We start from the raw sequence: 15,414 nt of genomic DNA, 5'->3' as shown, positions 1-15,414 counted from the left end.
TAGTATGCTCCTTCAGTTGAAGATTCAGATGTGTCTAGCATCATTTCTGTTCCATCCCTACTGAGCTGCAACCTGCCAGCTCTCATTCAAGCCTCATTCTTGTCTTGATACTGAGGGCAAGTTTACACTGTTGTGCTACATCAGCACAGCTGCACCAATGCAGTTGTGCCCTGTCGCGCGTCTGGTGAAGACACTATGCCGACAGGAAAATGCTTTGCCATCAGCATAATTACTGCATCTCTGCGAGACGCGTACGCTGTGTCATCGCGAGAGCGTCTCCTGCCAACACAGCACCAGTGTGGACAGCGCGAAACTTGTGTCGCTTGGTGGGGGAGCTTTTTCATACCCCTGAGCGACGTAAGTTAGATCTACTTAGGGCTTGGCTACACTTGCAAGTTAGAGCGCCTTAAAGCAGCCCCAGGAGCCCTAACTCCCGATGTGTCCGTGCTGGCAAGTTACATAGAGCGCCTGGACTCTGCAGCTAGAGCGCTCTGTAATCCACCTCCACAAGAAGCATAAAACTTGCTGCGCCCCAACTGAAATGCCCAGCATCAGTGTGAACGAGGTGTTGCATTACTGCGCTGTGATTGGCCCCTGGAAATGTCCCATAATCCCCTGAAGCCAAGTGGCCACTCTTCTCATTGTTTTGAAATCGGCCGCAGGAATGCGGATATGCCCTTTCAAAGCTCCATTTCTGACAGCTGGCATGCTTATCTGCTCCAGGACAAAGCAAGCCATTAGTGTGGAATGCTGCTGTTGTGAGTGTGTGTGTGGGGGGGAGGAGGGTCTGCTGCTGTCTGAACTTACAAGACAGCATGCTGACACACTGTCTCTCCCCCCACATATACACAACACACTCCCTGTCACACTCCACATCCCCCACCCCCATTTGAAAAGCACATTGTAGCCACTTGCACACTGGGATAGCTACCACAATTCACTGCTCTTTGTGGCATTGCAAGCGCTGCTAAAGTGGCCATGCCAGTGCACTTGCAGCTGACAGTGTAAACACATGGCAGTGTTTTCCCTGCTGCGGTCTCCGAAGGCTGGTTTAACTCCCAGTGCTCTACATCTGCAAGTGTAGCCATGCCCTTAAGCGGTAGTGTAGACCTGCCCTGAGAGAGCTGCACAAGATCTGTAACATCTGGGTTCGGTAAAGCTCTGACTAGAGTTCAATGTCATAGTCATGATGATAGCACTGGAAGCCAAAAAATCTCTCTGTCCCCACTAATGGCCTCCTGTGTGAATTGAGCAGAAAGGGTGACAGAACCCTGCAGTTCCCCACACAGGAAAATCCCCAGGCAGATAGTTGTCCAACAGAGAAAAAGAGCCACTCTAGTGTAGTTCTGTCTTTCTTTGCTAGAGTCTGTAGCAAGGTCAACTATACAGTTTATGCAATATTACACTAAAATGCATTTATGTAACAATCTTTACAAGCAGGTCATGGAGCACTTCATAATGCAACACATAATTATCATTATTTAAGAACAGTAAAAAGCAGCAGCAAAGTATTTCATCAAATCAAATTCATTTGAATGAGGCCTTGTCCACAGAGGGTTTTGTTAATTAAATTATACCAGTGTAGTGAAACTAGCAAAACCAGCTAGTATGGAAACAGTTATACCAATGTATCTTTTGCTGGTTCCCCTGACCAGCACACGATAGATTAATAAAAGCATATTTTACTGTCATAACTGTCTACACTAGGAGTTTTACCAGCCTAGCTATATTAGTTTAAAAAAATCACACCCCTAATGGACATAGCTAGGCAAGTAAAACTGAGTTATAGACCAGACTTTAGTTGATGGAGGCAGTGTACTCTAGTGGCAGTCACTCCCCTCTCTCTGTGCTTTAGTGGCCACAGCTTATAGATTCCAAGGCCAGAAGGGGCTATCTAGTCTGGCCACCCAGACAATCCAGGCCATAGAACTTCCCCACAATAATTCCTAGAGCGGATCTCTGACTTTGTTTTGGTATCTTGATTTAAAAATTCTCAGCGATGGAGAATCCACCATGACCCTTGGGAAATTGGGCCAATGGTTAAGGACACTCAATGTTACACTGAAGTGTCCATTATTTAATATTTGCTCCCCATGCAGATAGTAATCAAGTCACCCCTTAACCTTCTCTTTGTTAAAATTACAGTCTGTTTATTAAGCTGTGTGAATTGGGTGTGATTCTATCCTAGCCCCACACAGGGCTGCTGGGAAGTATAGTGAATCTATCTGTGAAGTGCTCTGAGCGTCTCAAATGGAAGGTGTTTATGTAAGTGCAAAATAATAAAGATTTAGGGCTTCATCATGCCTTAGGGCACAGTCTTGTGTTGGCAGTGGTGCAGAGCTGCATTGCTTTGGGGAACACTATGGGCATTCTGCCTCTCCTATAGCTTCCTGGTGTCTGTAGCCCACAAACAGCTACCTCTCGTTTTAAGGCGGGGAGGGGGGAGGAATGACTGTCTGGCAGATTGAAAGGGGGAGCAGCGCCATGGATCTGCCTATTCCATGCCCCTCAGTCCTTTGGGAGCAATGTGCTTCCCCAAGTTGGCCATTGCATGGACTCTAGATGGAGGAAGGTGCTTCTCATTCCCTTTATTTTCACTGCAGGCTCAAGAAATGGACAGCAATGATCTACCCCTTAGTTTTAAATATCTAAATGGACTGTGCATTTTTATAGCTATGGGAAACTAAGTTTGACAAAAAGCATAATTGCAAAAACTTCAAGTTCCCCTGGCCTCAATTTTGTAACAAGGGGAAATTAAATATCAAACCACTTTTTGGTTTTATGAGAAGCTGACATGTAAACCTGTAACTACAAAAGACTGCATAGGTACTTTGAGCCATAACTATTATAGGTCTGATCCTGCTTCCACTGAAATTAATGAGAGTTTTGTCATTGTACTATATACATATAAAAATAGCATCTTAATTCAAACTTTTATAGGCAGATAATGTGAAGCTGGTAGCAATGTGTTAGCACAGTAGCTGCCTGTAAGGATATGAGCTGATGTAGTTTGAAAATAATAGGATTCAGAATGTCATGAAATAGTGAAGGAATTAAAATAGTTAAGCCTTGGAAAACCAAGACATTTGCCTGCTATACCGGGCCCTTCTGGTGGAACATTCTCAGCTTGGCAATACTTTGCCAGTGATACAACCATATTCTAGTCTAGTGACATATACAAGCTACCTATTCACCAATAAGTGCAGTGTTAGTATAACACTAGGGCCACATTCAGCCCTGGGTTACTCTAACTGGGGCAGTGGGAGAGGCTGCATAGGGTTCTCCTGTTTTGGTTCCCTCCCCTTCACTTCTGCAGAGGAGAATATAACAGATTTTTCCCCTCCCCTCTCCTTGGCCATCCCAAACTTCCCAGCACAAAACCCAATACTTGGGCTGTGCATTTGACTTAAAATAGTTAAAGCCAACTAATATTTATTTGGATCCAATTTCATACCATGGTGAGATGTATAACTTAGTGTCTTGTAAACCATCTTTTTATTTTATTTTACACCAACTTGGCATGATGTTTCAATGGAAGACTCAAATCTGGACAGACAGATCAGTGAATGAGAACTCTGATCACTGAGAAAACTCATTTATTCCTATATCCTTCCCCCAAAGTGTGCTGCCCTACCTACATCCTTCTGACTGAACCTAGCAATAGCTTACTGATTAAAAAATAAGAGGTATGAACTCGATCTCTGCAAAAAAAAAAAAAAAAAAAAATGAAATGGATCAGACCCAAAGAAACCATCACCATTCTATGTGGATAAACATGATTTAAACAAAAGCAGTGCTTGATACTGGAACAATAGCCTGTAATAGGTGACCAGATGTCCTGATTTTATAGGGACAGTCCCGACATTTGGGGCTTTTTCTTATATAGGCTCCTATTACCTCCCACCCCCGTCCTGATTTTTCATACTTGCTGTCTGGTCACCCTAACCTGTAAGTATATGATAAATGCTTCTGAGATCCAAAGAAACTAATGTGAGAGAACCTACGTCAGCTCCAATTAGCAAATCTCTGTACATCTAACAATGCAGCTTCTAAATTGCTTGGGTGTTTTCTACAACCTGACGTGAAATAAATCAACTTGAGCTAGACGAGTTTGCAATTCTGTATAAACAAAGTTCTCAAGGATCTTTGATAAAAAGCATAAATTAAGCATTGGATGGAAGTTAGACATATCGTTGGCTGTCAAGGAAGGAGTTACTAAAGCTTGTTTTAAAATGGATGATAATATTCCAGATTCCAATGATAGATTCATTATTCCTTGAAGTTTTGTAGCCTGAGCTGGTAAACGTGCCCTTAGTAGCCAAATAGGAATTGGATGTAATGCATATGTTGGTGTTAACCCTATATTCCATCATAGATCTCTGACACTCACATCTGATTAAAGATCGTTGGTTAAAGGAGAAGATTAAAAACGCCATGAGTGGAGTATGCAGAGGAGTCAGTCAGTTCACAATCAGCTCTGAGGGCTTGTTCATAAAATGATTATAAACGTCCACTGAAGAAGCTAAGAGGTTATTAATTGATCTCCCTACGTTTACAAACATGTCTGTTCAGAAGGGCTTCAGGATGATTCCTTCCTCTGGTAGTGACATGTGAGAATTAGACTGCCTTTGCTTTAAGGAGAACTTTGTGATATTCCAGCTGTTGCCATTTGCAGTCCTCGAGAGGTGCACACATTCTCATTGAGCATCCTGTAGCTTCCAAGGATTGCCCACTTTTAATACCCTTGGTTCAGAGCCTAGGAGAATAAAACATAGCTACACTCATTTACACCAATTGAAAATCTGGCCCATATTTTAGAAAGATGCCATCTTGTGTAAAATAACATGCAGCTGCCACTGAGGAGGAAGATGAGTGTTGTTGATTCCTAATCTATCTACACTTGGGCCAAATCCTGACATGGCTGTAGCTGGGAGAGGAAACAAGGCTGCTATGCATCTTCTGCTCCAGGACTGCTGCCAGCCAGAGTTCTGATAGCCAGGCCTGGGCACCATGCAGGGCAGTTTGCTGCTTCAGTGTGTACTACTAGCTAGTGTGTTCATGACTGCAACACAAGCAGTAGCTGGTTGGACAGTAGATGGGGCATATTCCCTAACTAGAAAACCAAGCCCTAAGGTGCATGGCCTGCATTGTGCTCTCTGCAGTGCCCTGCTGCTTGCACAGAACGATGAGATTCCCTAGACTCCTCTTCTCCTCTCCCCTTGCACACAGTCATGGGGCAGGTGGTAACCATTCATATGCACTGTATCTGTACAAGCTTTCTTACCTCCTTTTTGTGCCAAAGGATTTTTTTAGTTTCAGAAAGATTTAGAAATTGAAATGAAATGATCTCAAACTGTCAATTTAAAAACGCATGCATTCAGAGGCTAGTAACACACTGTGTGTTGATGATATTAGAAAATACAGGAATGGGTGCCCCAGGAACAAACAAGTCAAAAATCCAGAGGTGTTCTATCCTTTCCATTCTAACTATCCCCCCTGTCTCTGTCAGTAGCTAATGCTGAAACCTTCAGATGAAGGCAAGAGGGACAAAGAAAAGTGCACCCGATTGTGTACAATACAATTTAGAGAAAATGTCTTCCTAACCCCAGCTGGTGATCAGCTTCAGCCCTGAAGTCTGAGGATTGATTGTCCTAGTAGCTAATTTTTACCCTAACAGCATGTGCTATTTTTGTTCATATAGGGGTCTTACTCCTTTTTTGAGTATTGTATTGTGCAGTGTGTTTCAGAGGTGAGTGATACCTGTATACAAAGAGTACTTCTTTATAACAGTTTAAAATGTATTGACTCCTATTCTTGTATTATGGAATAGAAGCTCTTATATACCATTGAATATTTTATACTTCTATCATATTTCCTCTTGCTCTTCTCCCTTTTAGACCAAATGGCTCTCATTTGTAGCCCCTGTGGCACCACATTAGTAAATCAAATGGCATCTTTGGCCCCACACTTGCAGCCCTTTTCTGAACCTAGTCTAATTCTTCTGTGTGTGTATTTGAGACAGGCTGACTTAAACATAAGACAATAGTTTGGATAAGACTGTTCCATCAATTTTCATGGTGATGATCTGACATTTTCCATATGACTCTTTAGGCTGGCTGTACTAAGAATGAGATAAAATCAGACAGCTTAAAATCTTAGGCTTCTGGGTACATCCTGTCCTCTGCTGCACTAGGGTAGGCAGGAGTGAGGGACGGAAGATGATACAGAAAGACTCTTCTGCTGAGCAGAGGCAGAGAGGATACTTCCATAGGGCACAGGAGAATCCAGATACAGCACTACCTGCACACTACGCTCTAAAGATCTGAGAGCTAGGAGGATTGTCTAGTCTTCCAACCAGCCAAGTGTGCATGCCACAGTCAGAGAAGCTGTGAAGTACTTCCCCAGCATGTGATCCTAGTCTGCCTGATAGAATCCTTCCCTGGCCTAGAGAAAGAACTAAACAGCATTTCTGTTCCCTCTTACTGCACTAGCCGGGGAGGGTTTGGTCATTCATCACTTTTTTGATTGCTGCTGCACATTAAACAGATGACTTAATTAAACTGTCCAGAGTATTCAGAGGGAATGCAGACAGGACCAAAAATTATTTCATTTCATTTTCAAGAATCAATTCAGGGCTAACCCAACCCAAGTTTGTGTATAAATATTGCTTATTCTTTTATCTACAAAATAGACTACAAGGTGTTACTAATGTGAGTAGTCCTGTTGGCTTCAATGACCCTACTTGGGTAAGTTCGCCTTGCCAAATCAGGCATATAAATAATAGAACTATAAACGGTGAAATGTAACAGTTCTATGTGTTTTCAGTATTTTTACCCATTAAAGCCCAACAAGAGTAATAGCAACATTTTTTAAAGTCCCATAGCAATTCCCAGTCCACCAATTGGAAAAGGATGAAAATTCTCCCTTGAATCCTCTTTGATGGCCCTTCTGGAAGTATTTCTACTTCCTCTGCAAACAAAAATGTCTCTACATTATTTTTCCTCTGCAATTTTATGTATCTCACAAAACTGGCAATCAGTGTCCCTAAGGTATATGAATGGATTTCAGTTTACCACCTATAAATTACTGGCTATAAACTAAGAAATAATGACTTCTTTAAAAATAAAATTGAATCCTTGGCTAAGTACAGGTCTACCTCCTATTGGTCTGATTCTCCAAACACATACACCTGGGTAACTTTATTCACAGGAATATTTCCACTAACTTCAGCTGAACATATTTAAACCCACTTGTAAGTGTTTTGGGGAAAGAAGCCCAATATTTGTAAAATCAAAAACTTGGTGGATATAGCAAGAGTTCTGTGTAATTCTTCTTTTAGACACATTTTGATGATGAAGTTGGCGATGGGGGTGGGGGTGGGGGGAGATTTCTAACTATCATCAGACTACACAAAAGCTGGCAACAGCCAAAAGTGCTCACCATCAATGCAATGTATCCAGTTTGCCAACTTTACCTTAATTATCTGTTAATTGCCATTGTAGTATTACTCGTTAGACAATTAGAATAGTTTTAACAGTGTACACCAAATGGAGCCCTGGAGTAAGCAGTTACAGCCCACATTGATGTCAATGAATTTTACCCATTTATACCAGGTATGTTTAGCCTAGTGTCTTCTGAAGCTTTTGATCCAAGGAAAGAATATCTTCCCTTAAAAACTCCTGTTTGAATGTAAACCACATTTTGACGGGGCAGATTCTGGATAGTCCTTACATGGCTGTACAGTGGTATTGGAGAGGGATAAAGGGCTTTCACCCTTATTCCTCCTTGTGTGACTTATTTATGGGCCAAGCAGAATTGTGCCCCTGCTGTCCAGGGAGCTCCAGAGCTTTCCCATTCCTATTGGACCCTCGACACCCCACAGTGGGTGGGGAGACGACAATGACAGGGCTTTGACACTACTGTGCACTGATCCAGTGAAGCTGAGTAAGCTGCATCTTCCAGAGGGCTATGGCAATAGGTACACTGCCTCTGCAAACATAGAATGCTCTTGGAACTCCTATTTCCCCAAGGAAGAATATCCGTCATTGCTCCCTAGGGAGCGGTGTAATGCCACATTGCCCTGTATTAAGGTTTGTGGCTAAATGGCACAGTCTAGCCCTTTGCCTTATGGAAAGTATAGGCAACAACTGTGCAAATTACACTTGCTCAACGTTTCTTACTTGAACTTACCGATTAAAGAGTTCTCTAACCAAGCCAGTCTAATCCAAGCGAAGAGGCTATTTGCAGTGGTATTACTCCATTCTTCTCCAATGGAGGTTCTCCTGATCAGGCAACTATGCAATTTGATGAGTAAAGTGAATTCAGTCTTCTAAAGTAAACAGAGCCCCTTAAAGAAATATTTTTGACACATAGGGATGACTAGTTCACTTAAAAAACCTAAAATAAAATTCAATAAATACAAGCATTTTGTTGTTGGTAATTGCATTTAGGTCCTGATCCAGCTCCCAAGGAAGCTAATTGAAAGGTTCCATTGACTTCAATAGGAGTTGGATCAGGCGTTTAAAAAGCCAAAATATTGAGACATTAAACATATATATATATTAATACGTGATACAAATTGTAATGCATGACATATCTCAGTGTTTCTCAATGACCAGTTCATGGACCGGTGTCGGCCCTCAGATCTCCCTGACAAAGTTTAGGAAGGCAGCAAGCCGGTCCCTGATATCAAAAAGGTTGAGAAACACTGAAATCTGGTTTGAATGGGCATTTATTCTAAAACTGAAAGTTTGAAATAGTTTCTTTTAATTGATCTACAATTCAACATTCTGATGTATATTCTACACTTTGTAGAATATTTATATCGGCACATTGGTCCCTCTAAGTGTCTTACTGTATTTCTGAAAATGAAAACTAATCAGATTAACTGATATCATACCAATGGAATGCTACGGATGAAGCATTTAAAGTATTGCAGTATTCTCACTTTTCCAATGAGAAATATAGCAGTGAAGATATCGTTTAATAATCTTGAACCTGCTATTTAATAATTGTCATTAAAAATCTGTAGATCCACACAGCAAGAATGCTGTTTAATATGGCATTGCTGGCACTACAATTAAATATATTAAGTTTGATTGTATTTTAAAATGGACATGGTCCAGCTGGTTTCTCTTACTGCCAAATGTCATATGGATTTCAAAAAATGTTTAGTGTTGCCATGTAATGGATTAAGTGATAAATTCTGTTTTGAAAGCCATAGTAACACTATTCCCTCCTTTTTAGACACTGCCAGAAGCCATGGGGAACAGAGCAGGATTTTACAGCACATTCAGGCTTCCTTCAGGATTTGGTTTCTGATGAACACAAGTGCTTTTTCCTGTCAAATGATACAAAAACATTGGTAGTTTACATGTTGAGCACATCCTGCCTGTCTACAGTCGCAGCTGATAAAATGTACACTCACTAATGATTCTGTTGGAGATACAAATATTTTTCTGGATCCTAAATTGCAGTTTTTGTGGGGAAAGGTTAATATAAATTGCTCTCCATGGTTTCTGCCCTTTTAAAGAGCCTGATCTCATCTTACATATATAAGATTTACAAAGGAATGTTTACAAAGAAATTGGGAAATAGTACAAAAAAGAAAGAGAGTTGTCAGAGCAAAAAGGAACAAGACTTAACCCAGGTCGGACAGACAAAAAATCCAAAGTTTTCAAATACTTTGAAAAGCACCGTTAAAAAGATTGCAAAGTGTTCATCTGCTCGCAACTTGTCAACTGAAGAAGAGGAAAGTAATAAAGAATTTTCACTTTCTCCAACATTCAGTTACAGAGTTGCTATTGCCAATGGACTACAAAAGAGTATTTTTGTAACAAACAATAATAATGAGGAATTATTTCAAGATATCTCTTCAAATGAAAGTTCATATTCTGAGTCATTAAGTGAAGTAAAGGGTAGCAGCAGGAAAAAGGAGTATTTATCACATACAATGCCTGTGAGACGCAACAGAAAGAGTTTGAGCAGCCTTGCTCCATCAGATGGGAGCTCTGATGGTGAACGTACTTTGCATACCCTAAAGCTAGGAGCTTTACGAAAACTAAGGAAATGGAAAAAGAGCCAAGAGTGTGTCTCATCGGACTCAGAGCTGAGCACATGGAAGAAAACATGGGGCCTAAGAAGCAAGTCATTAGACAGAACTGGTCGTCACCAGAAATCCAATGCCCTTGAACCAGGCTTTAGTTCAACTGGGTGTATTAGTCAAACACATGATGTTATGGAAATGATCTTTAAAGAACTTCAGGGAATCAGTCAAATTGAAACAGAACTTTCTGAATTAAGAGGACATGTAAATGCTCTGAAACAATCCATTGATGAAATCTCTAGTAGCGTAGAAGTTGTACAAAGTGAAATTGAACAGTTGCGAACTGGATTTGTACAGTCCCGAAGAGAAACTCGAGACATTCACGACTACATTAAACAAATAGGCCACCCAGGAAACAAAGCAAGTCTTAGGTTTTTAAATGTGCCTGAAGACAGGTTTGAAAATATTGAAAATGTGGTTTACAGAATTTTAATAGACAGAATGGGGTTCTCAGAGGCACAAAACATGATTAAAATTGAATTGGCCCATAGATTAGGGCAACAAAGAGACTGTCCCAATGCAAAGCCTAGACCCATACTTGTATACTTTGAAACAGCACAACAGAGAGATTTAATTCTAAAAAAATCTTATAAACTTAAAGGAACCGGCATTGGAATTTCTACAGATATCCTTTCCCATGACATGAGGGAGAGAAAAGAGAGAGGACTGCCTTCCTCTCAGACATATGAAAGTATGGATATGAAACCGGAGCCCAAAACTAAAAAACATGACTGGGTATCACCTGATGACAGTGATAAAGAGCCGGAATCGGATATAAATAGGAATAGTTATGCAAAGATATCAAAATCAGCATTTCAGATAAAAGCGAGCACTACAAAGGGAAGTGTGGAGTCTCCAAATACCAGAATCCCTAGTAGGACTGTTGGTGGCAGCACCTTTCCAAATAAAACAAATTATGGTGAACAGTCACCAGAATTTGACAATGTGGATCAGCAATCAAAGACCTACTATTCAGATATGCCACCTGTATGGCATTCACAGAATGATTTTACAACTCCCAAACTTAGCCGTTCGGAGTCAGATTTTTCAAAATTGTGTCAGTCTTACTCTGAGGATTTTTCTGAGAATCAGTATTTTGGTAGAACGAATGGCAGCTCACTATTGTCTTCCTCAGATCGAGAGCTTTGGCAGAGAAGGCAAGACGAAACGTGCAACTGGTATGGTAGCTCTCAAGATCAGACTTTTAACCAAGATATGCAGCTTTATCCAGAGCAAAATGAAGCTGAAAACACTGAAACAGTTGACAGTGGTGTAAGCAATGGAGTAATGTGTGTATCTGGAGACAGAAGTCATTATAGTGATTCTCAATTCACCTTACATGATGATCTTTCACCATGGAAAGACTGGAATCAGTTGGATCAAGGCACAGACTTGGGCCTAGATTCATCCACACAAGAAGCTTTTGCTTATGATATGAGCAGCCCTTCAGACCAACAGATAGATTTTGGAAAGTGCCAAAGTTCTGACCTCCAGGATGACGCTGAAAGCTATGACTTTACCCTTGGTGGTAATTCCCCATCATGTCCCGGCCTTGACAGTGAAACACAAAGTCAGTGGATCAGCCAATATGATGATTATCGGGAAACAAATTCTAATTCCCTTTATCAAAATCAAAACAGATTGCCCATGATGTATAGAAGCCAAAGTGAACTACCAAGTGATGAATCGGAGGAAGCACCTCCTAAATCATGGCATAGTCGACTAAGTATAGACCTTTCTGACAAGACATTCAGCTTTCCTAAATTTGGATCTACACTTCAGCGTGCTAAATCAGCCCTGGAAGTGGTCTGGAACAAAAGCACACAAAGTTTAAGTGGATATGATGATAGTGGGTCATCTTTTATGGGGAGATTTAGGACTTTATCCCAGTCTACTGCTAATGAATCAAGCACAACCCTCGATTCTGATGTTTATACAGAGCCTTGTTATTACAAAGCTGAGGATGAGGAAGATTTAAGTGAGCCAGGTGGTGAGAATGAAACAGATTACGTAGAAGTAATGGAACAAGTTCTTGCTAAACTAGAAAATAGAACTAACACCAATGAAACTGATCAACAGGTACAGGAGTATGAATTTGAACAGTTTTCATATGAAACTCCATACGCAACACTACAAGAAGATGAATATGACCAGCAGTTTGACAAACTGACCATCGAAGATGGGTTGGAACCTGCAGAAGATATAGCTGCTGAAACAGAAGTCAGGGGAGATGAAAATCAAAATATCCCAGTGATGCCTATTGAAATTACAAAGAAAAAGAGACTACGCCCATCATTTAAAGACGCTGCTTTAAAAGCCTACAAGAAGCAAATGAGTGAGTTGGAAGAGAAGATCCTTGCTGGAGGTACTGATTAAATATTGTCTAGTAAACAAACTTTGCTGTCATAATTAAAGATTACCCTTATTTTCTATATAGGGCCCAATCCTTCTCCCATTGAATTCAGTGACAGAATGCCCATTGACTTCAGGAGGAACAGTTATTAGACTCTTTAATAAAATTCATATTTTCAGTCTTGGGGTGAAATCCTGGCCCTACTGAAGTCAACGGGAGTTTTGCAGTTGACTTCAGTGTATTCTTAGACTATATTCTGGAAGAATGAGTTGAATACGTTTTTGTTAGCTTTAATATGCCACATAGATGATTTAAAAACAATTTAAATTTTGTATTGTAAATGAATAGTGGATGAAAAATCAGCATTGTTTCATTAGGTTAAACTCTCAGCTAAATTGACTATATAGTCTGGTTTTAATTAATACATTTTCACACAACTTTATAAGTGGAATAACTAGGAACAACCCAAAGTGTTCTAATATGACAGTATTTTTCCAGCCACCTTTCATAGAGATGATTGGTTTTATGCTCATCTTGATGAACATGTAGGTTAGATCTCTGAGCAACATAACTTTCTATGCTACCTTAATTAGTATATAAATCATTGGTCTGAATTCTGTCCTTAGTTAAATTAATACAAGCCCATTGAAGTTAGTCCTGAGATAATAATTAAAAGGGGGAAAAGGTATATGTGATATCTTCAGTGTAAATGAAAAATATGGGGCTTGTATCATGCTTATGTCAGAGATTGCACACACAGACACAATATGGTCCACTACCTTTATTTTCCTTATTAATGGCTCCATACTCAAATATCCTTTCAATGGGTATATGATTATAATTACTGTAGTAATCCACAGAAGAGAGTCCATTCTTAATATTTCATATTTTGAATCTATTCATGTACTTGGACATTCGCAATTAATTAGGACTACATAATTACTATGACTAGCACATGGTAATTGTCACCTTAACTGAATCTTTGCTCAGTTGCTAATAGTTGCTATGAAAAAATATAATCTGATACTTTCACTTGAAAGATGAAGAATTGGGCCTTCAGCTAAAGAAATTTATTTTGTAGTAATTAGTACCTCAGAAGCTTTGAATGTTATGAAGTTCTTTTGTACTTAAAAAACTATTTTTATAATAAATGTGCAGTCAAATTGAAAATATGTTGCATAGACAAATAAGTACCATTCAACTAGACTTCATGTTGGATTTAAATGATAACACTTCTCATAGGTTGGCATTTTTCCAGACATTTCTTCAATACTATGCTAGAAACCAGATACTGTATTTATGGAAAATGGGTCAGCAGTTTGACATATATTTTCGTTTCTCTCCAGGCTCATTACTACCAACCAAAACTTAAAGACATTAAAAGTAGTTAGTCAGGATTCTTAGACAATATTATAGAATAGGGACAGGAAAAAGGTTAGAAAAGCAATTGTTAAGGAAGCTACATATAGAGAATATAATAGAGTGAAACCCATATTAAAGACCACTGCTAGTAGGCAGAGCCCAGGTCTTAGAATATAGTCCCAAACAAATGAGAAGTTAGATGTGTGTTTTATCTCCTATGATCAGCTTTCTGAAATGAGAAAAAGTGATCCCTCACTCACTCCTGCAAGTGAAAGGATGTCCACTGAAGGCATTTAAATAGAATAAATCTACTGAAGGCTCCCTCTTAATCAGAAATCTGGTATTTCTATTGTAAATTCTTGAACCATTACTGACGGTATGTTAAAATCTCACAGAGATGGAATTTTTGTTCTGTGTACCTGGCTATTCGCCAAGGGACCAGTGTGTGGGGATGGGGGCACCGAATCCTATTCCCTGGATAGAGGACTGTGGGGCACAGAGCACTCACATAGTTATGGCATATGAGGCCCTGGGCTGTAGTTTTGGCCAGGTCTATTCCATGCACCACGAGGAAAGTGCATGGGAACCAGAAGATCTGTGTAGTTGGCAGACCAGCTGGTGACATTGAGGCTACTCCCCTAGCCTGTCCACGACCCCTGTGAGCACAGAGTGAGCCCTCCCAGAGATTGGCTCTGCATCATGATGTCTGTTGTTCAGTAATGTCTGAATGGTTCCACTGTTTTGTCCTTTCCCCACCCACAAAGGGAGGACATGGATTGCACCCATAATTAGTCATTGTTAGTGGTTAGGATGTAGGAATTCTCAATTCCTGCCCTTTATTGCACCGGGCCGTATATTCTAACAAAACCTAACTGCCCATTGTGCTTGGTTTTAATGGTTGATGTAATATTTTATGTTAAATGGGCTGCTTCACTTGGATCTATGTGCTTACAATATACCCTGGATTTACGTTTCTAGAATACTCAGTAGTATTGCAGGAGCCCTGATTTTAAACTTGCAATATACATGTAACAGTTGGGACCTTTTTATTTGCAAACTTATTTTAAAATTTCCTGCCCTGTGTTTTCTATTTGCTGAGTGACATACTGTACTGTTTCAGCCAAATCTCTTTCTTTCATTATTTTTCAATGAGCAGGAAGATGGTGGTACAGTAAGATTTCATTCCCAGATAAGGGAAAGGCATTATTAGAGCACTTTGTATCTGTATCTGAAGAAGGATGTCTTTTTAATACCATTTTCCCAAAGAAAGAAAACATTAAACTCCAATTTGTGTTTAAATTACATGGAAGTTTTGAAGTATTTTAAAATAAGTATAGGAAACAAAGAAGCATATTAAGCTTTATAGCGCCTTGCCAGTCTGCCAATTTTCAAACCACTTTTGTTTTTTAGAGGCTGACGCTTGCCTGGCCAAAGAGCATTAAAATTCAATTAGCTAATTAAGCAGGATAGTTTGGGGCATTACATTTATATTTGCAGTAACCAGTCATATTTTTTAAAGAAACGTGAATAATTTAGGGCCGCATTACTTCTGCGAATAGCTTGTTGATTATTTTCCCCTGTAACTGTGATTTAT

At 39.9% G+C, this 15,414-nt stretch overlaps 1 protein-coding gene across 2 annotated transcripts in view; it reads left to right on the top strand.

The window, feature by feature from the left end:
- Nucleotides 1–15,414, top strand: part of UNC13C (unc-13 homolog C) — a 448,489-nt gene that overhangs the window by 60,030 nt on the left and 373,045 nt on the right. For both annotated transcript variants that reach the window (XM_043523375.1, XM_043523376.1), the window contains one exon: nucleotides 9,247–12,470. In XM_043523375.1, the coding sequence (XP_043379310.1) occupies nucleotides 9,512–12,470 (2,959 nt within the window). In that variant the 5' untranslated portion in view covers nucleotides 9,247–9,511. The remainder of the gene's footprint in view (nucleotides 1–9,246; nucleotides 12,471–15,414) is intronic.

Source organism: Chelonia mydas, chromosome 10 (assembly GCF_015237465.2).
Source record: "Chelonia mydas isolate rCheMyd1 chromosome 10, rCheMyd1.pri.v2, whole genome shotgun sequence".
Classification (NCBI taxonomy): domain Eukaryota; kingdom Metazoa; phylum Chordata; order Testudines; family Cheloniidae; genus Chelonia; species Chelonia mydas.
The sequence above is the reverse complement of the archived record's forward strand: the minus strand, read 5'-3'. Positions and strand labels throughout refer to the sequence as shown.